Source organism: Penicillium robsamsonii (assembly GCF_028829455.1).
Source record: "Penicillium robsamsonii strain IBT 29466 chromosome Unknown utg000008l_segment0_segment0, whole genome shotgun sequence".
NCBI classification, from domain to species: Eukaryota; Fungi; Ascomycota; class Eurotiomycetes; order Eurotiales; family Aspergillaceae; genus Penicillium; species Penicillium robsamsonii.
Window position 1 is genome coordinate 627,746 of NW_026643226.1, and position 24,854 is coordinate 652,599.

Below are 24,854 nucleotides of genomic sequence, written 5' to 3' on the forward strand. Positions count from 1 at the left end.
CGAAAGGTAGCGCATGAAACTTGTTGCTACAGCTCATAACTAGCACTGAGGGAACTCTATGCAAAATTGTTCAAATCGATCATGTTGACGGGTAAAACTCCAATGGTATTGAGGTACTCAATGAAGTGAAGTCTAAGCCAAAGGATCCTATCGCGTAAAACATACAACATGGACAGGATCAGAGAGTACATCATCTAGACAAGTCTAGGAAATCAAAGATGAAAGCATGGGTATCATCGCGACTCGCGCCATTCCAAACCAGGAATCCAAGAAATGCAACAACCGAACTGTGAGAGCAGGATGCAAAAGTAAAAAAAGACAAGAAATAATAAATGCAAGATTAAAACGAGTGTAGGCGCTAAAAAAACAATGAATGTGTAGGTACTTAGACCGCAAGGAATCTAGCAATGCTCTTCGGCGAGACTCTCTCGCAGCAGGTTTTCGTCTATGCTTTGTGCATGAATGGAGATCGGAGCAGGAGGCGGAGGCCGCAGGCCCATTATCGGACCCTTCTGGTTCACGCCTGGGTATCTGAAGCGGAGAGCTAGCGGGTCAGGGGAGTTGGGAACAGGCATAGGAGGTGATGATGCCACCGATGTGTTTGGGGAGTCTGTCGGGTCTTGCGAGTCACTATCGGTTGAGATAGGTGCCATGCCCCAGCGGCCTAGGACCCAGCCTCCCATGCGGCGACTCAACGTCGTAGTTTTACGATGATGTCCAAGGGTTGCAGTTGAGCCGGTGCTGGTGCTGTCTGCGGATACAATAGATGCTGTGTCGGATTTAGTGGGATTTCCCGCAGCCATGGAAGCAAGCAATGACTGGGATGTGTGCTCTGAGCTTTTTGCACGATCGGCTGTGATGGCCGGGGCTGAGATCACTGGGGGTGTTGATACTAATTCGACACTGGGTGACAGGAGACGCCGAGGAATACGCATGCCAGGATGCCAGTCGCCCATTCGCTTATGGCGACTGGTAGGTGTATGAATATCCATTCCAGCAACGGAAACGGAGAGCAAGCTGTCATGAGAAGAAGATCTGCGCAAGGATGAAGACTGTATATGCATGGTCAAGATGTCATCTTGGGTGGTCGCCAGTGGTTCACCCATAGGAGGGAAGTATGCCACCGACGGAGATGGTTCGGATTCTTCTGGGATAGGCTCTCTTGTGACATTATCACCTGTGTTCGAGAACTCTTGGCGGCTGTAAAAATCATCGTCAAATGTCGATAGGTCGTCGGGTGCTTCGTGGTTATCAAAGCTACCGATTGGACGGAACGGCATATCAAGACCCTTCAGATTCCGTGCCTGCATCAAAGGCGAAGAGAACACGGTGCTTTCAGGGCTGGTAGGCTCAGAGAAATCAGCGCCACGTTCCACACGATCAAAGATCGATGACGTCCGGAATGCGGACCGAGGAGAGCTTGCCAGCGAGTCCGGAGCATGTGATTGTAAGGACCAGCGGCGAGAGGATGAATGAGGTGGAATGGAGACAGAGGTTTGCGACAGAATGGTTGACATGGAGGAGCCGGATGATTGGGAGCGATGAAGGGTTCTTCGGGGGGAATGTGGCCGCGTCGCAGAGTGCATTACTACTGGGCTGCCCAGAGCGGGGCGGCGTTTCTTCACGCGACGGTTGAGCGTGCCTTTCTCCTTCTTCGTGGCTAGAATTGGGGTTGGAGTGTGGTAATGATGATGGATGTGGAGCTCCTGAGACACGCGTCGTTCTTCCTTTGCTTGTAGTTCCTCGCTCAGCGTAGTGGAAGGCCTTGGATGTACACTGTCCTCTTCATCGACACCGGCCAGCGGTTGATGAGAGATAACCTGTTCCCGTAAATTCTGCACTTCTTCATTCGAACTCTGAAGCATGTCACGTAGCTCCATGATCCCAACTTGCAGATTGGCGTTGTCTTGCAAGATGTCCTTGACGAAGCGGGAGACCACGGTGGTGCCACCGGTGTTGCGATTGAGTTCAGAGGCAGCAGCGGCACCCTTGAGACGCCCCGCCGCGCTATCCAGCTCGCGCTCGACCGCTCTCTTGCGCTCCATGCGTTGGACGAGCTCTGAATGTCGATCCCTCTCCTCGCGTGCCTCTTTCTCGATGCGGTCGACTTGATCATGAAGGTCCCGTAGAGTGTGCTCTGCCTGTCTCCACCGTTGGACGGCCGATTTCTCGTCTTCATGCACTGACACGAGGCTGTCTTGGAGCTTCGACTGCTCTGTCTCCATGAGAGCTAGTTGTACCTCGAGCTCTGCGGCACGTGTTGCAGCTGCTGTCAATCTTCGCAACTCAAACTCTTTGTTCTCCAAAGTCCTCGTTAGGGACTTGACATGATTGTCAGACTCGGCGACTGCTTGATTCAAACTGTCAAGTTGCTCTAACAAAATGCGATTCTCTTCGATGATGCGCGTATTTTCAGCTTGAACTTGTTGCTTTTCGCGTTCTAGATCATCAATGCTGTTGACCAAACGATGACGGTCCTCTTCCGCTTCAGCCATATAGCTTTCATGGCGGTGGAGCAAGGCCTGTAGAGCAAAGGTCAGTGATGATGCCTCAAAACATGCTGCCTTGGCAGTATAATCATGAAAGGTAGCCATGACGAACGCCAAAACAGTGCGAGAGAATGGGTGATCGTGATCGGAGGGAAGCCATTAGAATGTAAAATCATAAAGATAGATATTAAATGATGTGGGGTCTGCACAAGGTATGCAGAATGTGTACGGAGTAGCCCGAGTAATAAATGAAAGGGTAAAGGGGGAAAAAAGCAATCAAATACAAAAGTGCTTGGTGAAGAATGATAAAACTGATATATCAAATCAAACATGCATGGGCCAGCCAGCCCAGGAACAGCTTGGCGTTTTATACCCAACCAACAGCGAACATCACTTGGGCAGCTAAAACCGAAAAAAGGTACATACCTGGCCTAGTCTAGCAGCAGTCTCTAGATCCTTCTCCAGGCCCTCAAGAGCTACATTGTTATGCTCGAGTAAAGCACAGTCATTGCGGCCACAGCAGCAGCGTAGGGTGGTGGTAGCGCTTGAATGGGTAGGAATGCTGAGATCCTCGAAGCTATGTGGAGTATCCATTAAGAATGTGGCCCCTTGAGAGGGGAGCTGAATTAGTGGAGAGGCCTGATCATCAGAGAACCTGCAGCTTCGAGGTATCATAGATCCATTCGATCTTCGATTTGAGAAAGCGGAGATACGAACTCAGCCGTGATGAGATAAGCCTCCAGGTGTTCATGCCTTACCGCTTTGATATTGTCAAACCTCACCGCCTATATATACAATGACGTCACATAAATATATGCTACTATGTAACAAGTACCTGCATGATATGTAAGGGCTGGAAAGATGTGATAATAACCAGGGCGCTATTAAAACATTCAAAAGTAATCCCACAATGGGGCTCATCATTCTGGCTAAGAGATACGTAAAGTTAATTTGGTAAAAAGAAAATCCGGACATGAAGTAGAGAGTCACGAAAGTAGAAGTAAATCAACATGAAACTCAAAGTGACATCTGAAATCGATAGCTCCCTTCACAAAAGGCATACCTGTGAAGAGAAGGTTAAAAAACAGAAGGGCCGACGAGGCCCTAACCCAGCGCCAGTTAAAGTAAAATATCATCCCGAACATTAATGAACGCCCCAGCGCCGCCGTCTTCACTGATCTCGTTAACCAGCACTTCAGTTTGCTGGTATAGCCTTTCCAGCGCTGCAGCAGAGGATTTTCCCAATGAGACTATACAGTGTTGTGTTAGCATTGTTTACAAGTAGGAACATAAACAAAGAAGTAGAAACACAGAGGCAGAAACACAGAAGAACAAATAGATCAAGCAACATACCAAGAATAGCTGAATTCAACTCCTCAGCCACAGCCACTCGCCCCTCGGCATCGAGGTAATGGCCATGCACAGACCTCTTCGGATCAGGATACGCTACCAGCGAGAAGATATCATCCAACATTTTCTTATCGCCGCCATTCTCATCGGTGGGGTAATCAGCGCGTAGCTGCTGGCCATACTGTACTGCCTCGGTGAGAAGCTGGTTGAACTGCGCAATCGCCTCGGGTTCTTCGGTGTCCATGCCGTCTGCGACCCAGCCATCACCATCCCCGTCGTCGAGCTCCATTTCCTGATCGAAGACGGCGTGCTCGTTCGAGCTAGAAGCTGTCGAGCGGCGGCGCTTCGAGGCTGCGGCGGTGGCCGCAGAGAGTTGGTTGGACCGCCGCATCATTTCGAGGAATTTGCGGCAGCGCAGTTTGAAGTGGATGTGCGGGTGGTCTTCTAGGACGTTGGAGTAGTAGGCTTTGGTGTGCTTGAGGGCTTTGTCGATGTCGCCGTCTAGGATTGCGGAGCGGATTTCTATGGACTGTCAGTGGGGACTTGGTGCTGGGAGCGAGGGTGGAGGTGTAGACTTACTGTTCCGGTTGATGGCTTCGCGGTCTTCCTCGACCTCGTATTTCTTCAGTGGCTCGTTGCGGCCATTCTGCAGGGCTAGTGTCTCGGTGGCGACCTCTTCTGCAAATGCACGGGCTGTGTCTACGTAGCCATCATGGGCGAGGAACTGTGCGACTAACTCTTGCAATAGTGTCGACTCGTCCAACGGTGGTTGGAGACCAGCCGTGGATGTTTTGTTAATATCTGATAGAACGTTGAATCTCTCTTGCTGGTGAGAGTTAGCATGACAATCTCCGAGTGGATTAAGCAGACAGCACCAACCTGCACCATGCCATCGATATCAAAAACGAAAGGCTCCTGTCCAAAGTTCGTTTTGAGATGTACTGGCGGTAGTTTCTTCATTCCGACAGACGGGAAGAGGTTCGTGTTGCCCAGATCGTTAAACGCATTTCCTACCAAAATTAGCCTAACATACCCCCATTACAATCTACAGAGAAACATACCCAAGAAAACACCATTCTTAGTGAAGAATGCAGATCCCGTAGAGAAATTCACACCACATCCGACTGTATCGCCAGCACCAAAAGTCGGTCCATAGGCTCGACCTTGTCCTTGACTCTCACCAAAGAACGACTTTCCGTCATCGCCATGGTAAGCCCAGGATTCCGTCTCCCAGCCGGGAAGTCTCTCGACGGACGCCTTGGGGCTAGAAAACCCAATACCGATCATGCTAAAAACAAAGTCAGCATCGATAATCAATATCCACCGAATAGCCCATTCACGTACCCCTCCTTCGGCTTTGACTCAATCTTCACTTCAAAGTAATAGATCCCACACTGCGGCGGCATAGGGTGATCCGCGCGCAAGGCGGCAGCTTCATGGTCATGCTTGTGCATAGGACCAGTGTAACGGACATCAAAGTTGTCATTAGACAATTCCAGGCCGGAGAACTTGTCCACGGAGCTCCACTGACTGGGTAGGGGCATGAGGGGATCGGTCGGGGCAGGCGGTTCCTTCTCTATGATCTCATAGGTCATTCCCCTGTGTGATGGGGCGATGCGGGGAAGGTGGACATTGCTAGAGGAAGCGGAGAGGGAAGGATTGGGGACTGCAGATGAGGAGGGATCTCGGTGTTGGACAGCGAGCTTAGCGCGATGGGCTGTCTCGAGACGGGCGATGTAGCGGGAGTTGCGGAGGTAGGATGGGATGAGGAAGGCCGGGGCATCGGTGAGGCCTAGGCCGTGCGGAAATTCGGCCGAACGTAGAAAGCCGGCATACTTGCGAGACCAGGGAGGAAGTGAGTCTGTTGAACCTGTGTTTCTCCAGGCGGAGTTCATGTGCATGTCTGCGGCATCCACGCCGAACGGAGCCCGGTGGACTCGGCTGTCGGATGGGGGGTAGGAGATTGGGTGGGAGTCGTTAAGGAGATGGGAGAAGGAGCTGGAGATTGGCGGGGAAAATGCGTTGCCGGATACTACTGAAGCGTAGGAGGAGCGACGGATGGAGGAGATGGGCCCGTATGAGGTCGAAGCTCGAGCTCCACCGGATGGGGGGAAGGGAGCATCGGCCATGATGTTCGCGGGTCGCCCCCCAAATGATGCCACGAAATCAAGGCCACCGTTTCTGCGTTCCTGTTTGTTCGCTTCCGGCTTTAGTGTCCACAGTACTGATTTCGTTTGGCGCTATTAAGTTGAGGGGTTCTGTACGTGCGTGGTAGTAAGCATTAGCTGGGGGAGTGGTGCGTGGAGAGAAGAACTAAGTGCGTGGTAGTCGTAATTACTGAGCAAAATGCATGGGGATAACATAAGCTTGTGACAAGTAACGTGTGGAAAGTACGATAGGTGTAGGAGATGCGTGGAAACAAGACGCCCAGGGCAGAAGTGCGTGGAAAAGGTGACGTTGCGTGACAAGTTCCGAAAGCAGCAGATCTTACCATATCACTATCTCACTATTCTATTCAAAGAGAAATACCCAGGCGTCTGATTCTAAAATAAAAGAGACATGCATAGCCTATAGCCAAAGAAGCCAGATCTTGAGAGGGAAATCACGAATCTCCTCGGAGGCATAGATTGCGGGGGAAAAAGGGAATACGAAATAAAAAGAGGGGAGGAAGAATATAATGTCACGAGCTGATGTGGACTGGTTTAGACATGCTCGGCTACTGTACTACTAGGAGTCGGGCAGACAAGGACTTTGACCAAATGTATACTTCCAAGTACTAGGTACCTGTATAAGTCCTATGCTATCCAGTATAGTATAACTAGTCAAGTCAAAATTAACTGCGTTATGCTCCCAGAGCAAAAAAGTCTCCCAACAGAAGATAAAAAGATAGCTGATACCCAGCAAAACAAGGAGAAGAAAGGGCTATAATACAGAACACACATACCGAGTGAAATAAGCCAAATCCCCCGGCTGCATCCCGTGCGCAACATAAAAAATAAAATAAAATAAGCCCTTCATACTGAAAAGCCATTAGCCATAAACTCTTCCCCCCAGCGCCAAACCCTAGACCCGACATAACCCAAAGAAATAGAAGAGAAAGAAAAAAAAAGACTCGCGAGATCTATAAGTACACGGAACCCCATCTTGAACTCGTCACGGTCATACTCAAGCTGTCATAGCAATGGCCGGCGAGGAGGGGTCGACTAGATGGGACGGAGCAGGGGTGACATCGCCATCCCCGGAGTGACTCTTCTCACTAGGTACAGCACTGCTGCCATTGGCCGTGTCGGTGCCGGGGGCATGGAGCATAGTCTTAGAGTCGCTGTGGTCACTTTCTAGTGCAGCGGACTTGCCATCGACCGAGTCGTCGGACTTGGATATACCGGGTGTGCGCCAGGAAGGGAGTTGCCACATAATTCCTGTGAAGCTGCGTAGCTGTAGGGGCTTTCGCTCCCATTTGCGACACGCAGCTCCGGTGCGATCTAGCGCGCGTAGACCGGCGTTGATGGCTCCCGTATTGGCTTTTGGTCCCAGTCGCTGTGCAGCTGGAATTTTCGTAGCGTCGCCTTCCTCACTAAGATAGATGATGTGTTAGATTGTGAATGATTTTTTTTTGCTGGCATTGTGGTGCTGCATGGTAGGGTATGTCAAGTTTGCTTACAGTCTGGGTTTCTTCTTGGGGCCAGGGCGTCCCCGTGACTTTGCGGTAAGGTCGGTTTGTTCTTTTGTTCTTTTGTTACCGGGCTTGGGACCCGGAACACCCTTCCGACGCTGTGCATCGCTTGGAGTCACCCCTGTGGCGGGCGTAGAATTGGCGTCGGCGTCGGAGCCATTGTCAGCGGAAGATGGACGGACGGTAGGGAGTTCGGCGGATGAGGCTGGGGAGGAGTTGTCGTTGGTTTTAATGTTAGGGGTATTATTTTGGCTCGACTTGATCTTAAACTGCTGGAGTGCGTCCCCAGACAGCTTGAGAACCACCATCAAGGAGTTGGAGGAATTCTTAGCTCCGCGGGAGCGACCATTTGGAGTGGCGGGGGGCATGATGGATGAGGGTGCAAGGTTGCACGAAGGTACGGGTATGGAGAGTCGAGAGGGGAATTCTGACGGAATTGTATTGAGGCAATTCACAACCGTGACGTGGTGTGTCTCTACCGCCCGTCTCTTATAGATGTAGTAGTAGATGTCGATCGCATAGTCCGGTGGGAGGAAGATGGGGGGGTTAGGGTAGAAGGGGAAGGGGAACGGGAAAAAGGAAAAGGAAGTAAAAAAGGGATCGTGGACCCTCTCATCGTTAGAAAAAACTCATTCAATGAAGCACAGGGGGGATGTTGAAGGTGGACTTGGGCCTTGTACTGTCATTTTACAAATTTGCCCAGCCACTTCGAGACCAGGAAGAGCTGGATACACGATTGTGACAATACAATACCAGGTTACGATATACAGCTTCGTTTCTTTTCCTTTTCTCTCATCAAATGGTTCCAATTATTTTCTATGAGATCTTCCATCTTCAAGGATCATATGTGATTTCTCTTTCCTTACATGGACAGTATCATCGACATTCTAACCCAGATACAATATACAAATACTCAACCCTAACCCGTCGATGGATCTCATTCCACACCCGCTGCGTCCCGAAAATAACTCACTGACCGCATGATGTCTCGAGAGATGCGCCTTTTGTTTTGTCTTTTACAAACCAGAAACACAAATCTCTTTGAGATCAAGTCCAGGTGGACCCGTTCTCAACAGATCTGGTGAGGGTATCACGAGTCCTCTCCCTCAAAGCCACGGCACTATGGCCCCGGGTCGCCACCTTTGGAAACTTGACCTTCGATTAGTCCACGGGTGAACCAAAAGAATTTGCCAAATTACGCGAACGCTGCCAAGGGATCGTCCAGGTAAGACACAAAAATTACGAGATTCATGGATACAATATCTTATAAATATACACTTTAAAGCCATCTAAACCATCCAACCCTGATTTCAAGTTTTATACCTGAAATCCAATCAATCACGCTTACTGTCACTGTCAGCCTTGCGTCGTTCAACCACCTGTGCCACGGCACGTTGTACTTCAGGACTGGACCGCACCCCGCCGAGGATCAGCCCTTCCTTCATACCCCGCCGGAGCGTCGACACGCTTTCACGGTCACCACGGAAAGGTGCCAAGCCCATCTGTAGCGTCCGCGTCGCCTCGACATCTGTGCCGCGCGTCAACTGGATCAACTCCCCGATCCGCTGCAAAGTCTGCGGCGATATCTTATCGCCTTTCCCGTTGCTGGCAACTTTGGCAGAGGCCGGTGCGGCCTGCGAGATGAAAATGTGCAACATGATGGAGGCGCGACGTGCTAGCGTCAAGATCTGGAAGGGGAGGAGATAGAATGAGTTCTTAGGGAGCCAAGCTTGTAGCGCGACGGGAAGGTATGTAGTAGGCATAAACACAGCCTGGGGGTGTGTAATCAAGCCGAGTTCGAGGGTCAGCATGGCAGCAAACGTGTAGAAGCGCCACTAATGATTGTCAGCTTATGCAATTGAATTTCTTCCAATAATGATGTGTACTCACGTAACGGCCCCAATTAGCCCACCACAGCCAGTTAAGGGCAATCGTTGTGATAAACCCGCCGACATATTGAGGGACGACCGACTTGAGCAACGAGGTCATCAGGAAGTCGCGCATGGTCTTCTGCTCGCCCCATCCAAACATATCTGTCCCGAACCGATCATACGCAAATCGCTTGACTGGGTCCACCAATGTTTCCTGCGCCTGTCGAAGGTACAGGAAGTAGGCATCGGACCCGCCGTCCACCCCGACTTTATCGGGGTGATACTGAGCAGCGAGCCGGCGGAAGCGTGACTTGATTGCGCGTTCATCGGCAAATGGCGACACGCCTAGGGCTTGGTAGTAGTCGCCTGCAAGCTGTACTTGGTAGAAGGTCTCGTAGAGCGTGTAGAGGAGATAGCTGGTGATCACGAAGATGAAAATACGGCGACGATGACGCTCGAACCGTGGAGTTTGAGGTTGTGGCTTGGGGTCACCAGCACGTATGGTTATTCCATAGTAGACACTTTGTAGGAATGATGTGGTATACTTGTTCATATCAGCTCCCATTGCACATGTTGTATAGCTCCCCGTATCGCGCTCCACTTACATTGGGAAGAACAGCCCACCCGAGGAAGGGCAGAAGTGATGCCATGACGAATAAATGAATTTCACCTGAATCCCAACTGCATCATATCAAACAAGAAACTAGAAAAATAAAAGACAGATCCTTGACTGCCACTTGGCGATTACAATACGGACCCCAATAATCCTGGGGGGGGGCCATTTAACGCCCCGTCACCGCCCAGACCCACCGCCTTCCCATCTTGTCATAGCAAAAGCCAAATGAAAAAAAAAAGTTCTCGACGGTCTAAAGGAAAAAAACGAAGCACTCCAATCCCTCCACATCGACACGACAAGCTCCGTGGAGCGCCCAAATTGCCTCCACGATGGCAATTGACGCAATGGAAATCGACAATCTGCCGCTGCGCACAGCGGACGCAGAGCGCAAGCGCAAATCCAAAAAGGACGCATCCGCATCACCATCCAAAAAGCGAAAGCAAACATCCTCAAAAGCAACTCCACACCAAGATCTCAATCCCGAGTCCCCCTTCACCCTCACAACAGCAACCCTTTACCTGCCCCTGTCGCCCATCTCCATCTCGCCGACGCACGCGCTGGCCTCGCTGCTGGCCGAGCATCTCTCGCCACTGCTCCTGACCTACTTCCCCCCGCTGAAGGGTGTGGTCCTGGCTTACTCCAATGCCTCTATTTCCAGCAAGCCGCCGACCACTCTACGCACCTCTTCGGACTTGAACCCGCAGCCGCTCACCCTCGCCACAACCGCAGACGAGTACGGTGTCTTGTACGTCTACCTGACCGCCACGTTCTTGGTGTTCCGCCCGAAGCGCGGACAGACCCTTGAGGGATGGGTGAATGTGCAGTCAGAGGGATTCCTCGGTGCTGTCGTGTTCAATTTGTTCTCTGTCGGCATTGAGCGCAAGCGTCTGCCCTCGAACTGGAAATGGGTACCGCCTGGTGAGGATGCTGAGACGCCGGCTTTGACCGATGACGACTCGAGCTCTGATAAGGAGGCGGCGGATTTCGACACCGAGAAGGAATGCTTCAAGCCTACCACGCTCTCTGAGGGTGAGATCGCGATTGGCGACGAGGAGGAGGAGTCCGCCCACACCGGTTATTTCCAGTCTGTTTCTGGACACCGTGTGCATGGCTCTGTGCGTTTCCGTGTTGTCGATGTGGATGTCATTCCCGGTTCTGAGCGGGATCGTGGTTTCCTCAGTATTGAGGGAACTATGCTTTCTGCTGAGGAGGAGGAGAGACTCGTTGAGGCTGAGCGCCAGGGTCAGTCTTTGCCTCCGTCGTTCTTCTCATCGCCTAAGAAGGTTTCTGCATCAATCCCCGTGATGGACCTCCCGGCGGCGTCCGAGGTGCAGGAGCTCTCGTCTGTGGATGTGCATCTTGAGCCCAGCCCCAAGAAGGAGAAGGTGAAAAAGGAGAAGAAAGAGAAGAAGGACAAGACCGAAAAGAAAGAAAAGAAGTCCAAGTCTTCCAAGTCGAAGAGTAAGGACGAATAAATTCGCTCTGTATACATGTCTGCATGAGCACCGATATCATATATCACTGTTGACTACATCCTGGATGGGCGTTCCGGTTTGCTTGTTCTTATTTTTCGTTTCGAATGTGTATATGCCAATTGAACAAAAAAACACTTCATTCCAAACTACTTACTAGCGATATATATCGATTAATATGCAAACCTCAAATCCCACCTAAACCTTGAGAGCCAAAACATCTGCACCGCCAACAATCTCTGCCTTTCCTGGCATCTTCCCAACCCTCATCAACTCCGAAGACTTCGTCATAACGGGGTCAACCCCCATAGTAGCAACCGCCACAACGGTTTCCCCAGCCGTATAAAATGCAACGAACTTGCCCTCCCCCTTCTCCTGCAGAATAACATCATCATACCCATTGACTGGATTTCCACAGTACCGCAGCTGCGCTCCAAGCGCGGACCAAAAGACCGGAATAAACGCCTTATATTTCAAGGACGACAGCGGACCACGCTGCGCATGTACAATCGCGCGCGCAGCCGCACGTCCCGCATTTTGCGCGACATTCCAATGTTCGATTCGGACCGGCGAGCCTGTAGCGTCCGCGCCAGGGCCATGGTAGGGGTATGTTGCAATATCACCGACAGCGAAGACAGAGTCTTGCAAGCCTGGGACGAGGAAATGGGAGGATGTTTTGATGGAGCCGTCTTTTTCGAGGGTGATGGATTTGTTGTCCCGGAGGAAGTCTGTTGCTGGGCGGACGCCCACGCCTAGGATGACAAGGTCGGCTGGGAGGGTTGTTCCGTCCTTTAGGTGGACTGCACCGACGTTGTGAGTGTTTGATGGGGAGGCTGCTGCGTGGCTTACGCTTGCCGAGAGGTTAAACTTGATGCCGGATTTTTCTAGGTTTGATTGGAAGATGCGGCCGACTTGGGTTCCCATTACGCGCTCCATTGGGGAGGATTCCATGCCTACTATTGTCACGTTGTGGGATTTGGAGAGCGCGTTGCCGACTTCCATGCCGATGAAGGAGCTGCCGATTACCACGATGTTTCTTTTCTCCGAGCCGGCGGCTGTGAGAATTGACTGCACGTCTTGGATCGTGCGGAGGGTGAATATGTTGTTTAGTTCGCCCTTGAAGCCTTGGAGCGGGAGGGTGCGTGGAACACCACCTGTTGCTAGGACTAGTTTGGTGTAAGAGACGTTCTGGCCGGATTTGGTGGAGATGGATTTCTGCTCGAAGTCCACGGCTGTCACTTCATCTGTGATGGTTTCTATGGCAGCTTCGGTGTACCACTCTCGTGGCCGCCATTGGATCTTGGCTGGGTCTGTGATCAGGGCTTTGGATAGCTTGGTCCGATCTATGATTAGATCGGGCTCTTGCGAGATGATTGTAATCGCCCCGGGATATTTTAGCTCCCGGAGGGCTTGGACAAGGCCAAGAGTTCCGCTTCCTCTGTTTAGTGTTAGTGTAGTCCAAGTATCTGAATGAGATGTTCATGGTGATGAAGTAAGAAAAGATTGTGACTTGCCCTCCAACCACAACAACCTTCTCCTTCGGCTCTGACACGCTGCATTTCACTACTGGATTGCGCTGTCCTGCTTTGACATCTTCTTCTTTGGCAAGGATGTATACGCCGCCTTCTTTTTCAAAGACCTCGAATTTGTTCAGCGCGTTGGGGGCTGGAGCGTCTTCCACATCACCGGTTGTGACATTGAAGCAGGCTGTATAGTGTATTAGCTCTTTGATCTCTTCAGTATTTTAAAGAAAGAAACTCACCTCCATGCCAGGGACATGTAAGCCTCCCTTCTCCAGTGACAACGCCGTTCTTCAACGGTGCCCCGTAATGCGAGCAACGTGGACTGAGGGCATGGACTTTGTCATCCAGCTTGATCAGAAGAACTTTCCCATCCTCAATGCCTTCGATTTCGGCCTCGATCTTGTCTAGAGAGTTAAGGGATGCGAAGGACGAGATATCTTTTAATTTGTATTCTTGGGACATTGTGGAAAGATTGCGTTTGGATTGGATTGACTTGAATGGAGATGAATGGGTGGTAGACAAAGGGATAGAAGAAGAATAAGTCCAGAGTGAGCTGGATATGCGGGGTGAGGAGATATGGCGCAATGACGAGATGCAGTTACACCGCCGGGATAGTTGGATAGATGGCCACGTACTCAGGCGGTACATTGTAAGAGAAAAATGGAAGAACTGGCTCGAATAGAAAGTCAGCCTTCCTTATTAGTTCAATCCTTGTTAGTTCAATCCACTGCAATGCCTTTGAAGTGTAATAGAATTTTATACAACTACCATGACATCACTTTGTATATGTCCAACCAATCACTGACAGGGGATTGTCACCAAAACTTGATCTGCAAATATGGAGAGATTCAGGATAATATTGCATTAATATTCCGAAAATAAATAATGTCCAGGAAATAAAAGAATGTGCAGTTCCTAGACGCCATCGCTCTGCGCCGTACATATACAGACAGTAATCAACATATCAACATTCAATAATCCGTAAGGCCATATCTCAGAACTTTCGCGACGACCGCCTCTTCTTCTGGCTGGAAGGACTAATACTCACTTCCACCATTCGTTGGAGTCTTCCTGTAGAAGCCCTGGATGGACGTCCGGGCGAGCGAGGGGTGTTCTCACGTTGTGAGTTCCCATGCCGTGCAGATTTAGAGCGCTGGGATGGGTTGGTGTTAGAGGTGCTGGGTTCGGGTGATCCACTCGGGCTGGAAGTGAGGTCAATCACTTCGGATGTCTGAGAAGCGGGGATTTGGGAGGCAGATTTGGATTCATGCACCCGCTGGGAGAGTTTAGGGCGAGTAGATGCGGCGGGGGATTCCGTTTCAAATGGTGAAGGGAATGAGTTTTGTTTTTGAGATTGGGTATTCTGCTGGGCACTCATTGGTGGGATCGGAGAGCGCGAGTTGGATGCCCGTGGGGAGTCAAGCGGCGAGAAATTGAGGTCCAGGTAGGAGTGCTGCAGGCTGTCTTCCAGCCGCTGGGGACTCTGATTGCCTTCACTGATGTTTTCTTCACTGATGTTTTCTTCACTGCTGTTTTCTTCGCTGTTGTTGGCTTCGCTGGCGATGAGTGACTCGCTTGGCTCTGATGGTCCATTTCTTAACCGGTTCAAAAGATCTCTCCACGATTCAGTAGAGCTGTTGGGAGTAGCACTGTGCTTTTCTCTGATCGTATCTCTCTTCACAAACAGAGAACCAGACGTACCATCATTACCGCTACGGTCAATGGTGGACAAAAGCGAACCGGACTGAGGACCGCTGTCCCTCGAATCGCCAGGCGGCATGAGAGGTTCAGCAACAACCTGGCGCTCATACTCTTGATTATCAGACATTTCTTGGTCCTCAGGTTCAACCGCGAAGGATTGATTCGCAGAAGCGTATGACAACACAGAAGGATCCTCGTCCCGATTGACTAAAGCAGACGGCGTTTCTCCTCCGATCAGAGTATGGCCTTCAAGCTCGCGGCTGAGCTCAGCACCAGGGGTCGTTTGCTGCCAGGATCGAGCAGAGTGAAACCCATTGAAAGAAGGTGATGGGATGGGAGGGGTAACGCTGCGCCCATCAGATCCAGTCTGGACTTGGATCTGCGGAAGGCCTCTACCAGGGGTTTGTTGGATAGGTTCGTCGGGCATTCCCGGGGATTCACTACGGGACTCAAGATGGCTGACTTCATTTCCAATGGTGACAAAGGTTGTGTCGTCAAGGTACATTTCCTCAGATAGGGCTTGTTGGGCGTTCGGTACGGATTCGTGAACTACAGAGACACTTGGATATGTAAGCATGAGCTGCCAACCAGAGTTTATTTAACTGACATGCTACCTTCTCGGGTATTGTCTTGGTCCTCAGATTCGGCACCCGACTGTGCTGCGGGTTGGAGAAGCTTCGGGTCACTAAGTTCCGCAAAGGCAAGCTCGCGATAGCCGTCATCCTCCCCCTCGTCATTGGCTAGGTCTGGAACTTCAAACTTGCTGAATTGACGGGGCTCATCATCCTCGCCAGCTGATAGGGGCTTTCGGTCTCGCTTGGCCAGCAGTACATTAATCACTCCATGGTCTTTCACAGAGCGCACCTCAGCTACTCGGTACTCAGACATTTGAGGCTGCCAGTTCGTAGCTTTGGACATGTCTAGCTGCCGGAATGCAATGATCGCGCCAACCTTCGCCTCGCTCTCAGTCAAATCAGGAACAGAACCGATGTCGGCGGGAACCAAAGGTAGGTCATCGAATGTAGAATTGGGTGCGTGTTCAGGTTCAGGGGCATCGTCATAGTTGATCTGATCTCCTTCAGCTTCGCCCGCATAATGGCCTTCATAGTAAGGAGCAGCTTCGCCTTCCCAATGACCTTCATAATGGGGATCGGCTTCACCTTCGTAATGACCCTCGTGATTGGCTTGGTCATCATGGCCGTAGTAATTCCCATTTTCATCGTATTCCTCCTGCTCCTCGTATTCTTCGTATACCTGAACTCGCTGCTTTCTCTTCCGCTTCTTATTGGGGCCTTTCAGCTCACGAATCAATGCATTGGCTTCTTGATCCCAACGTTGAACAAAAGGATAAGGAGGCGCGGTCATATCAACTTGGGGATAGAGACACTCGACAGCACGGATAACAAGCTTGTTTTGCCAATCAATATCGGATGCATCTTCATCCTCCTCCATCTGGTCGGTCTCTTTTTGGGCGTCTCGCGTAGAAGCTTTGTTTCGGCGCCCGCATGCACTAGCTTTGGCAGCAAGGTTTCTCCGTGTTGCTTCTTCCTCTTCCTTGGTCTTTGGGGTTCGCATTCCCAGAGATCCAAATAGCATGCGTCGTGAGCTAGCTATATCCAAGGTACGTCGGTTCGAAGGTTCCTGTTCCAGCTGATCCCCACCGGGCACTTCTTCTGAAACAGGGATCCCTTCAACGGCAGATGCAGCAGGCGGGACATTTTCCTTCTCCGATATCTCTCCCACATCAACACCATGACCCGACGCAAGATCACGAAGCAATTTCTCGCGCCTGGCTTCAAACTCTTTCTTTTCCTGTTCTTTCTTTTCTCTTTTTTGCTTCTTGCTGGAAGACTCGGCAGATTCTTGTTCCGGTTCCAGAGGCAGCTGGGGTTTCACGAATGGCTCCGGGTTAAGATGTTGTTCCGGATTATGCCAGCCTCCGTGCTTCTCTTCCCACTCCCGCAATGCATCGAAACCTGCTTGTTGGGGGAGAGCGCCTAGCTCCTTGAGCTTGGATAGACGGCGGCGTAGTTTGATGCGGTTGTTACTTTTCTTGGTGCGTATGGACCCTTCACCAGGAGGGCCTACAGAAACTGGTTGCTGGACCTTTTTGACAGGCCGGGGGCTTCCTCTTCAGAATCTGAGTCTGATGAATCCGAGTCTTCGGAGCTTGACGATGAATCGGAATCGGAATCGGAATCAGAATCGGACGGTGCTTCCGCTGCAGGCTCCACCTCGCTTGAAGAATCATCATCGTCGGAATCATCATCAGAATCGCTATCTGAGGAAGATGCAGATGAATCGGATGAATCAGAATCAGAAGTTTCAGCAGCAGTTTCCTCAACCTGTGGGGCCTGCGGAGGTTGTGGGAGATCAGGCATATCCGCATCCTCCTGTTCATCTCCCTTGTTGAATCTCACAGCCTTGGAGGCTCTCGGAGATGAGTCTTCTGCGCGAGACCGCTTGCTGGAAAGAGACGAGGCAGCTGCAAGTGACCCCTTGGAAGTTGGTCGCTTGACTATCGAGCTAGCACGCAGTGGGTGTCCACTGGCATTCCGAGTCTGGTTCCTGATATCGACAAATTGAGAAGCTTCTTCAAAGTCCTCTTTGAGCGCTTGGAGTTCGCTCTCCAGCTCATCCTCCTCAATTCCAGGCATTTCAGACATATCCGCCTCACTGTCAGATCCCGCGGTGTGACCAACAGGATGGCGAATAACCGTGCCCAGAGACTCTTCATGCTCGGCGGGCATAACAGAAAGCTCCTTCCCGAACCCGGTATTAGGAGGTGGAAGCCACTCTCCATCACCTTCCTCGTCGGCATGGACTTCCTCGGGCACAAACTCTCTAGTATTCTCCCAGCCAGAAAAGACTGTGCGCCGTTTCTTCCTTGGGGGTATGGTAATCGCAGGTCGTGTAGAGGTAGTTCTTTTCAAGAACGGTGATCCGAAAGGCACGCCGTCGATGAGATGCTTGCCCTCAGCAGTGATTTGGTGGCGACCACACAGCCGTCTGGTCCGAAGATCTGCCAATTGAAGGGCACGGATGCTACAAAGGGATAAATTAGTCCGGTATACGATATTAGGTCAGTGTGTAGATACACATACACAACTTCATCTCCATCTCGGAGCAAGCCGTCAACCTCCATAAAATGAAGACATTCCGAGCCAGCAACTTCGACAACATAATCCTCCAATCCCCACTGGCCACTGAACTCGGCATCAAAGACACTGGGTTCAGTTTCCAGCGGCACAACTTCATTCACATCCTCGAGGAGTTGTGCGACCGTGTACCCGCCATTGGAGAAGGCGATGTTCGGGGTGCGAGAAGATGCGACAGCTGCGGTTGATGCTGGACGATGAGTCCCATATTCGCCTAGCACAGAATTAGACGAAGTCGTCGTCCAGAGAATGCGCGTGACCGGCAGGCCATGGCGTGAGATAACAAGGTGGAGACGCATGGTGGATGGTCAGTCGCGAGCTAAATCATTGACGCGGTGAATGGGCTTTTTTGTGTTGCTGTTGGGGATTTCGAGTAGAATACTCAGAGGCGATTTTTCGGTGCTGAATTAGTCCAGTTAGTCCAAGCTGGCATAGCAGGTTCGATTAAGATTTAATGTGTGAATAGGTGCCCATAGGGTTGGACATATGCTCGAGTGGAAGAGAAAGCAACCGATCAGAGCTCAAATCGCGCGGAGAGCACGCTAGCCATCTTGGGAATAGCGCACATCTTGTTAGTTGCCTTTTCCCTCATACTGGGCTCATGAGCTGATAGCCTCATTTTGGGCTTATGTTTTAAAATAAATGTGTGTAAACTAGGTGTCTAACAGATACTACACTAGATAAATTAAAGTATAGATCCCTTAGACACCAATGCCTCCATAGACCCATGATGCATTTCAACAAGAAAATAGGCTGAATAACACTTTCCAACATTGAAATTTGATGGGGTATCGAGTTCGAAGATATTAATAATGTAGTTTCTTATGAGTGATGCTATTAGTGCTGGAAGAATCACCGGCAATACCATGAAGCTCTAATCGATTTTAGAACCGGAACTGAGTATGAAAGAGGAGAGTGAAACCAAACAGCCTATTGAGCCCACTAGCATCAAGGATCTGGACTTCGTGGAACTGGTTTCCGGTTAGGAACACCCAAGTTCATAGGGCGAAGATTATTCCGTGAAGTTTGGCGTTGCACAGCCTGGGGAGGGTTCAGGTGATTCCCCGCAAGAGGCTCATATTGCGGCGGGCTTTCTTCATCAACGTTGTTCCGAGGGATTTTCATCATGCTGGCTGGGCGTCTCACGGGGGATACGGGGGGCGATCCAGATTGGGATTCCGGTGGTGTGGTAGGTAGCATGTCGAAGGACTCTGAGGATGCACGATTGCCTCGGCGACGAGGAGCCGAAGATCCTTCTGCCGCGGGTCCATCCTCAAGCGTCTTACCCGGTTGGGCTGCGTACTTGGCATCAGCTCCAGATTCTACTGTGCTTTGTGATGAGGCCTCTGGTGGGTGATACTCGCGGCGTGGTCCATCCACTGGACTCAGGTGGTCTCCCATGGCATCCTCATAACTGGGCGGTGCGTCGTCATATACATCACCAGAATTAACGGGTACTGGCTCGCCGCTTGGCCGTGGTGGCATGGGTGGTCGGCTGGTTCCCACCTCTGCTGGCAAGCTGGTCTGGGGTTTCGGTTTAGAGGTTGATGGCTGAAGTGATGCAGCAGCCATTGCATCCAGGAGTGCCTGTGGTGGGGCGATCCCCGAGAATACCCTGACTGGCATTCGCAGGGGAAGAACGATAAGTTGAGGCTATGCCATGGTCAGCCAAGAGACAACTATAGGGGTGAACGATTCAACTTACCTGCATTTCCCGGGCATTTCCATGAGTCAAGCCCACTCGAACTTCTAGCTCGTAAGATCTCTCAATGTTACATGTCTCAAACGACGGTGCCACCGAGTTAGGCAAGGGATACTGATTCCACAGTTTCGGATCAATAGTCCAATCAGTGCCTACGGGGTCCTCTGGCTTGCCTAGCGGGATATTCATATTGCTGAGGCTCACAATAACCCATGAGCCGCTTTCGGTGCGGCTGAGGTCATGGGCCAAAATTTTCGTGTAGGATATTAGTTCCACCTGTAACATCTGGAGGAAGATTACATCCGGTCCCTCGGTCAGCTTTTTAGCGAGGAGACGGAGGGGGACAGGTTCGTTGCAAGTGAGAATAGACGGGTTCGGCAGTCGAGCATCCACAGACACCCGAGGAGGCTCTGGATATGTCTCTTGGTGTGCAGAATGCACCCGTGAGAAGATGCTCTTTTTCTTGGACGGAACATGGGGTTTGTTGAATTGGTGTTGCCGCCTGGCGTAGGTTTCCTCATTTGGATTCCCGACTCTTGGTGGCTCAATTGGAAGGAAATTCAGAGGCACGATCTGAGAAACCGATCAACGAGTGCGACAATGGCATATCATCCGAGCATGTCACTTACCGATCTGATATTTTCTTTGTAGAACTGCGGCCGGATGACTGTGGCCTTGACGAAGTATTTGATATCTGCTACACCCGGGAACCCACTTAAAGATGGCGGGAGAGTCTTTCTGACGTGTCGGTTGGTGTCTTTAGCTACCTCAACTTTCAACCCGGAAAAGTTTAGATTGGTGAGCATGCTGTTGGTAGTGCTGCAAGAATTATTGAAAGGGAACTAGCAGAATGTTAAAAGTGTTATAATTGCCACTGGTAAGACTCTTTACCTTGAATTCAAAAGGGTACTCATATGACCCTGCGGCAAATGTATATGAAGGCGCAGGAGATCCATTCTGCATCACACCCGGTGTTGGGAAGACAGTAGCAACCTTGTACAAGATCTGCATTCGTTGGTTAGTCAATGCTACAGCCAATATTTTATCCCGCCGGTAGCTATGATAAGCTGCATCCTCTCACCTTGTGAACCTCAAGCTCCGTTCGCTTTTTGTCCGAGTGCACATTTTGGGGATGCTTAGGACCGGATAGACGAGTACGGCTCTCGCACTCCAGTTTGACCTGAATACCCCCGATTGCCGCTTCAGTCGGTAGCTGTAGCACAACCTTGCCCTTAAGGAAGTCCAGATTTGTATAATGGGTGTGGCGGCTGTCCAACACGATATTTGCGGACATGGCGGCGGGCGCCCGGGCCCTAGCGGGGCTCTCTCTTCGGTTGGTTGCGGCGTTCGAAGGGTCAAATGGAGAAACACGGTCGCTGGAAAATAATGCGATAAGGATTTAGCTATCAGGAGATGCAAATAGTGGACGGCTCGGCGCGAGGAGATGTCGTGGGGGTGTGAGATGGGGAGGGGGAAATGCGGATTATATGCGAACAATCCCGGAATGACGTTTCGAGAGTTCGCAGATCAACTGATTGCCAAGCAACAAATAACTACCACGGTCTCGCCCAGGATCAGGGACTCTTGCGGATTAAAGCTAGAGAGTTGGATTTGGCCTATATGCTGCGCCTCGGTCACATTACAGCCACATTTTTGAGACAAAGGGGGCTAATTCTACTAGCGTTCAGAAACTATAAGTTCAACGGTTGGTACCGGTTGTACGGAGTCTATACCTTCCATAGCTACTTAAAGTAGTAGATCAATGCTTTCGAATGATTCTATTTTACAACGTAAGTGATTTCACTATACAAAAAAATATATCCATCTATAGACAAGAGGACGGGAACTTCCACTCCAGGCACCAGAATTTCCGACCCACAGCAACAGGGCTGAGGGAAATCCAAATATATCCGGCTTTCCTTAAAGACCCTCCTTTGCCAGCATGTCTGAGTTTGTTAGTCTCAAGTAGCCCAATCAGGCCGTAAAACATACCTGCAATGTCCAAGTAAAAGGCAATAGCATTAAACCTGCAAGAAGATCAGCCTAACTCCCAAATTAAAATCTGTCAACTAACTTTCGTTTGTTGCCTGTCACTTCTCCGACGAGCCACTTGAGCCGATTGGTCCAGTTGATCAAGTCCAGATGGCTCACGCCCATAAGGGTTCCTTTGTACCCCGAGTCGCCTCCCCACCGGCTACTAGACACGCTGACCAGGCCGTCATTGGGTCCTTCGATCTCCGCAAGTACTCGGTGTGAGAGCCGAAAGGCGGACCATATACTTGGATTCACTGCTGCTCCATAGGAGAAATATCTGGGGAGTGTTGGCAGGGCGTAAAGTGGAGATAATATGTGGTACTTACCTGACATCATCCATATCTGGGGTATTGGGGTTGAAAGTCTCGGTCATGTATTTTCGTGTCAGTTGACTGAATGCACCAGTCTCGACATTTAGTCGGTTAAGGGCATAATAGATCTGAGGTAGGCGATCGGCTGCACAGAACAAATGTTATCTACGTTATCTCAGTAAGCGAGTAAGTAGTGACAAACCTCCAATTTGTTCAATTACATAGTCCGCCACAGATGAGCCTGCTAGAAAGTTAGCAGGAAAGCGAATGAAAAGTATTATGTGCCAAACCTCGATGCGGAGATGCGATGGTGGTCAGTGACAAGACTTTGAATTTCTCCGGTCGTATGCGACTAATCATATATCGCGAATCAAGACCACTTTGCAAGCTATTAGTTTGTGCTGTGTAGTGTGGTCCTCTTGTTATGTCTCACCCCTAATCACAAATAAGCATTAACTCTATCGTAATGATTGAGGGGTCTCACCATGCTATGCCTGTACAGAAATCAGTCAGAATGTGTCGATACATGTAACCAGAAAATGAACGTAACATACGCAATGATATTAACATCTTTCCCTCGAGCCTCGGTCTCGATATTTCGGGCCAATTGTTCAGCCCGCACTTCGATAGAGCCCGATGGGGGTACTGACGCCGTGATAACTTCAATTCCTCGCGCCGTTAGTGCCTCTTTGATTCCACGCCAGTACTGAACACCGGGGAGATATGGGCCAGCAAGACGTAGTTCATCAAACCCGAGCAATCCATGGGCGAGAACGACAGGGTATTTTGGTGCAGCTAATGGCGATTCAGCAGCTTTCTATACTATTCAAGTCAAAAGGGACAAACCATATTTATCACGAATAATTGAGTACTCATCAACAATTACTTTGCCGTGGTCCTCTAACCGCGGTTCGAGACTTGGTCTGAGTCTGCATGGCGACCCATGATACCGCCTGTTGTTAGAGTGGCATATAGTCTGACTGAATGAGTAACAGGCAATTGAAGGCCGTTTGAGTGCATTCCGCGTACGAATTGCATGTTTCATTGTTTTGTCTTGTCTGCAGATAGGTTGTCGAATGGGATCCGGCGCGGAATGACGCAATGGGAAACAATTGTTGATGCCTCAGGCCGAAATGAACTATACCTCAGCCAATTACTACATGTCTTCTTCCTTCACCACGAACGTAATTATGAGCGCCTTTTTGGGCGAGAATAATTCAAAACAATAACCAATTATTCCAAAGTCTACTAATAGACAAATTTCAAATGCCAAAGGCCAACCATCAAACAACTTAGGACCAGAACAATTCATGTCGAATCTGCCTTCTAGTAAGATGCCACGGGAGTCGGAGTTCTGTACAAGTCACCGGGGCTGCTGAAAACGGTCTTCAGAATCCCATATCCGCCCCTGTTGAGGACGAAACCACCCCCTACGGCCAATTCGGAAAGATATACCATACGCATTGAGCTCGTATGCAGAAAACTCGCGCACCCATCCCTGTTATCCACACCAGCCTTCCTGGCCAATATTCGTATGTTCAAAAACTGCCTTCTACACCGAAGCACAAACTTGGCCATGCTACCGAGACACAATACTAGCGAGCCAATTGTTGAAATGCTTCCAATAACTCAAAATGGCTCGTGCGAGATATCCAATAACGATAATAGCCACACTGTGCGCTTAGAATACTGCCCTGAGAATCAGCTCGAAGTTGGACACTAAGCACACTTTCTGAATCGAACACAAAGTCTTAAGGGCAGTCGTAATGGTGGGCGAATCTATCTTGTGATGGAGAGGGTTAGTATGACTAAAGTTTTAAACACCCAAGGGGTGTTGGAACAAGTGAAGATTGAATACCTCCTCATCTCTTGTAGCGGTTGTGTAGTGGCTTGTCCCCAATCTTACCCTCTAGTTCATTCTTCAACCGCGATGTTGCTAGGTCTCTAAGCAATCCTATCATTAGGTCCCTTTTGTCCCACCGATGCGAACTGCCACACTGAAACAGTCGGTACCACATTCCCAAATCCAGTGATCCTCATGGATTGATGCCGCTGGTATCTGGAGGAAACTATCGTCCCAAGGGCTTTTTATACCTTGAGAGCCTCATTTCTTACTTTCAAACACGTTATATTGTGGCTATAACTGACAAGCACGCTACTTGTGGTGCTTGCGCAGCCGCTCTCACGTCGCAGCAACTGCGACCATTCGATAGGATAATGTAGTCCAGGCATACTACAAGGCTGTTGCGACGAGACAGAAGCCGCAGCAATAGCGACAACTGTAACAGTCTTTTCTTGTGCCGCGATTGCCTGTTGTGGGGGCTATTGAATTGCTGAAGGAAAGAAGTGACCCAGAAGGGAGACACGTAGGACCAGGTGGCTTTTTTTCATAATGACATTACTGTAAGACTGAAATGCTCTAGTATCGAATGGACCGGGTAACATTTTATAATAAGAGGCAACTGATATATCCCGGCAACAGATCTGAGTAGTAGACCCCCTCTAAAACCAACAGTGACTTGTTGCACTGAGATCCATTCAACAGGAATGAGTATTGACACATTATCAGGGGTTCAGACAGCGCAGTGAATCCTGCTGCGCCTCTCGTTGCCGTCCCCTTGTGTCGAGTAAGAACGGGCACGGGTATAGAGGGTGTGTTGCTTGGCTTAATGGACTGGTGACATATTCCAAGTTCGCCGAGGCATAGCCCTCTATCATAGGCTGAGAGTAAGCTGAGTCAGTAAGGTCGAATAACTGTGATGTGGTGATCAATACTGAGACTTGCAGCAGATCGAAAAGCCTGGATTTAGGTCAAGTATCCAGGAACACCGTGGGATAGCAATAGGATGTGTGTATTCCGAAACGAGCGATCCAGACTTCATCCACGTCATATACATAAGATTAAACCAAAAAGAAATTGATATTGTCCGACAATTGGATATCGATGAACAGAC

The 24,854-nt window shown here is 50.2% G+C and overlaps 9 protein-coding genes across 9 annotated transcripts; 1 reads left to right on the forward strand and 8 right to left on the reverse strand.

Annotated features, from left to right (window-relative positions):
* Positions 1-401: 401 nt before the first annotated feature.
* On the reverse strand, positions 402-3,083 carry N7447_011016 (uncharacterized protein; the record flags this gene model as incomplete). Its single annotated transcript, XM_057235278.1, has 2 exons — positions 402-2,522; positions 2,916-3,083. The coding sequence occupies 2 exons, from the start codon at positions 3,081-3,083 to the stop codon at positions 402-404; spliced, it is 2,289 nt and encodes a 762-aa protein (XP_057080596.1).
* A 525-nt stretch (positions 3,084-3,608) lies between these two features.
* Positions 3,609-5,968, reverse strand: N7447_011017 (uncharacterized protein; the record flags this gene model as incomplete). Its single annotated transcript, XM_057235279.1, has 6 exons — positions 3,609-3,739; positions 3,843-4,361; positions 4,419-4,665; positions 4,719-4,849; positions 4,901-5,127; positions 5,184-5,968. 6 exons carry the CDS (start codon positions 5,966-5,968, stop codon positions 3,609-3,611), a joined length of 2,040 nt encoding a protein of 679 aa, XP_057080597.1.
* A 1,036-nt stretch (positions 5,969-7,004) lies between these two features.
* N7447_011018 (uncharacterized protein) lies at positions 7,005-7,880 on the reverse strand (the record flags this gene model as incomplete). The annotated part of the gene is made up of 2 exons (XM_057235280.1): positions 7,005-7,413; positions 7,501-7,880. The coding sequence occupies 2 exons, from the start codon at positions 7,878-7,880 to the stop codon at positions 7,005-7,007; spliced, it is 789 nt and encodes a 262-aa protein (XP_057080598.1).
* A 966-nt stretch (positions 7,881-8,846) lies between these two features.
* Positions 8,847-10,033, reverse strand: N7447_011019 (J domain-containing protein; the record flags this gene model as incomplete). The annotated part of the gene is made up of 3 exons (XM_057235281.1): positions 8,847-9,347; positions 9,403-9,927; positions 9,989-10,033. 3 exons carry the CDS (start codon positions 10,031-10,033, stop codon positions 8,847-8,849), a joined length of 1,071 nt encoding a protein of 356 aa, XP_057080599.1.
* A 295-nt stretch (positions 10,034-10,328) lies between these two features.
* On the forward strand, positions 10,329-11,474 carry N7447_011020 (DNA-directed RNA polymerase I subunit RPA43; the record flags this gene model as incomplete). Its single annotated transcript, XM_057235282.1, has 1 exon — positions 10,329-11,474. One exon carries the CDS (start codon positions 10,329-10,331, stop codon positions 11,472-11,474), a length of 1,146 nt encoding a protein of 381 aa, XP_057080600.1.
* A 195-nt stretch (positions 11,475-11,669) lies between these two features.
* nfr1 (putative AIF-like mitochondrial oxidoreductase (Nfrl)) lies at positions 11,670-13,456 on the reverse strand (the record flags this gene model as incomplete). The annotated part of the gene is made up of 3 exons (XM_057235283.1): positions 11,670-12,909; positions 13,022-13,178; positions 13,234-13,456. 3 exons carry the CDS (start codon positions 13,454-13,456, stop codon positions 11,670-11,672), a joined length of 1,620 nt encoding a protein of 539 aa, XP_057080601.1.
* A 532-nt stretch (positions 13,457-13,988) lies between these two features.
* N7447_011022 (uncharacterized protein) lies at positions 13,989-18,152 on the reverse strand (the record flags this gene model as incomplete). Its single annotated transcript, XM_057235284.1, has 4 exons — positions 13,989-15,255; positions 15,303-16,742; positions 16,802-17,740; positions 17,800-18,152. 4 exons carry the CDS (start codon positions 18,150-18,152, stop codon positions 13,989-13,991), a joined length of 3,999 nt encoding a protein of 1,332 aa, XP_057080602.1.
* A 649-nt stretch (positions 18,153-18,801) lies between these two features.
* N7447_011023 (arrestin (or S-antigen), N-terminal domain protein) lies at positions 18,802-20,849 on the reverse strand (the record flags this gene model as incomplete). Its single annotated transcript, XM_057235285.1, has 5 exons — positions 18,802-19,506; positions 19,559-20,128; positions 20,185-20,397; positions 20,447-20,560; positions 20,637-20,849. 5 exons carry the CDS (start codon positions 20,847-20,849, stop codon positions 18,802-18,804), a joined length of 1,815 nt encoding a protein of 604 aa, XP_057080603.1.
* Positions 20,850-21,475: 626 nt separating this feature from the next.
* Positions 21,476-22,945, reverse strand: N7447_011024 (triglyceride lipase; the record flags this gene model as incomplete). Its single annotated transcript, XM_057235286.1, has 11 exons — positions 21,476-21,501; positions 21,548-21,582; positions 21,630-21,866; positions 21,916-22,045; positions 22,103-22,141; positions 22,191-22,279; positions 22,334-22,335; positions 22,385-22,394; positions 22,455-22,695; positions 22,806-22,853; positions 22,930-22,945. 11 exons carry the CDS (start codon positions 22,943-22,945, stop codon positions 21,476-21,478), a joined length of 873 nt encoding a protein of 290 aa, XP_057080604.1.
* Positions 22,946-24,854: the final 1,909 nt, after the last annotated feature.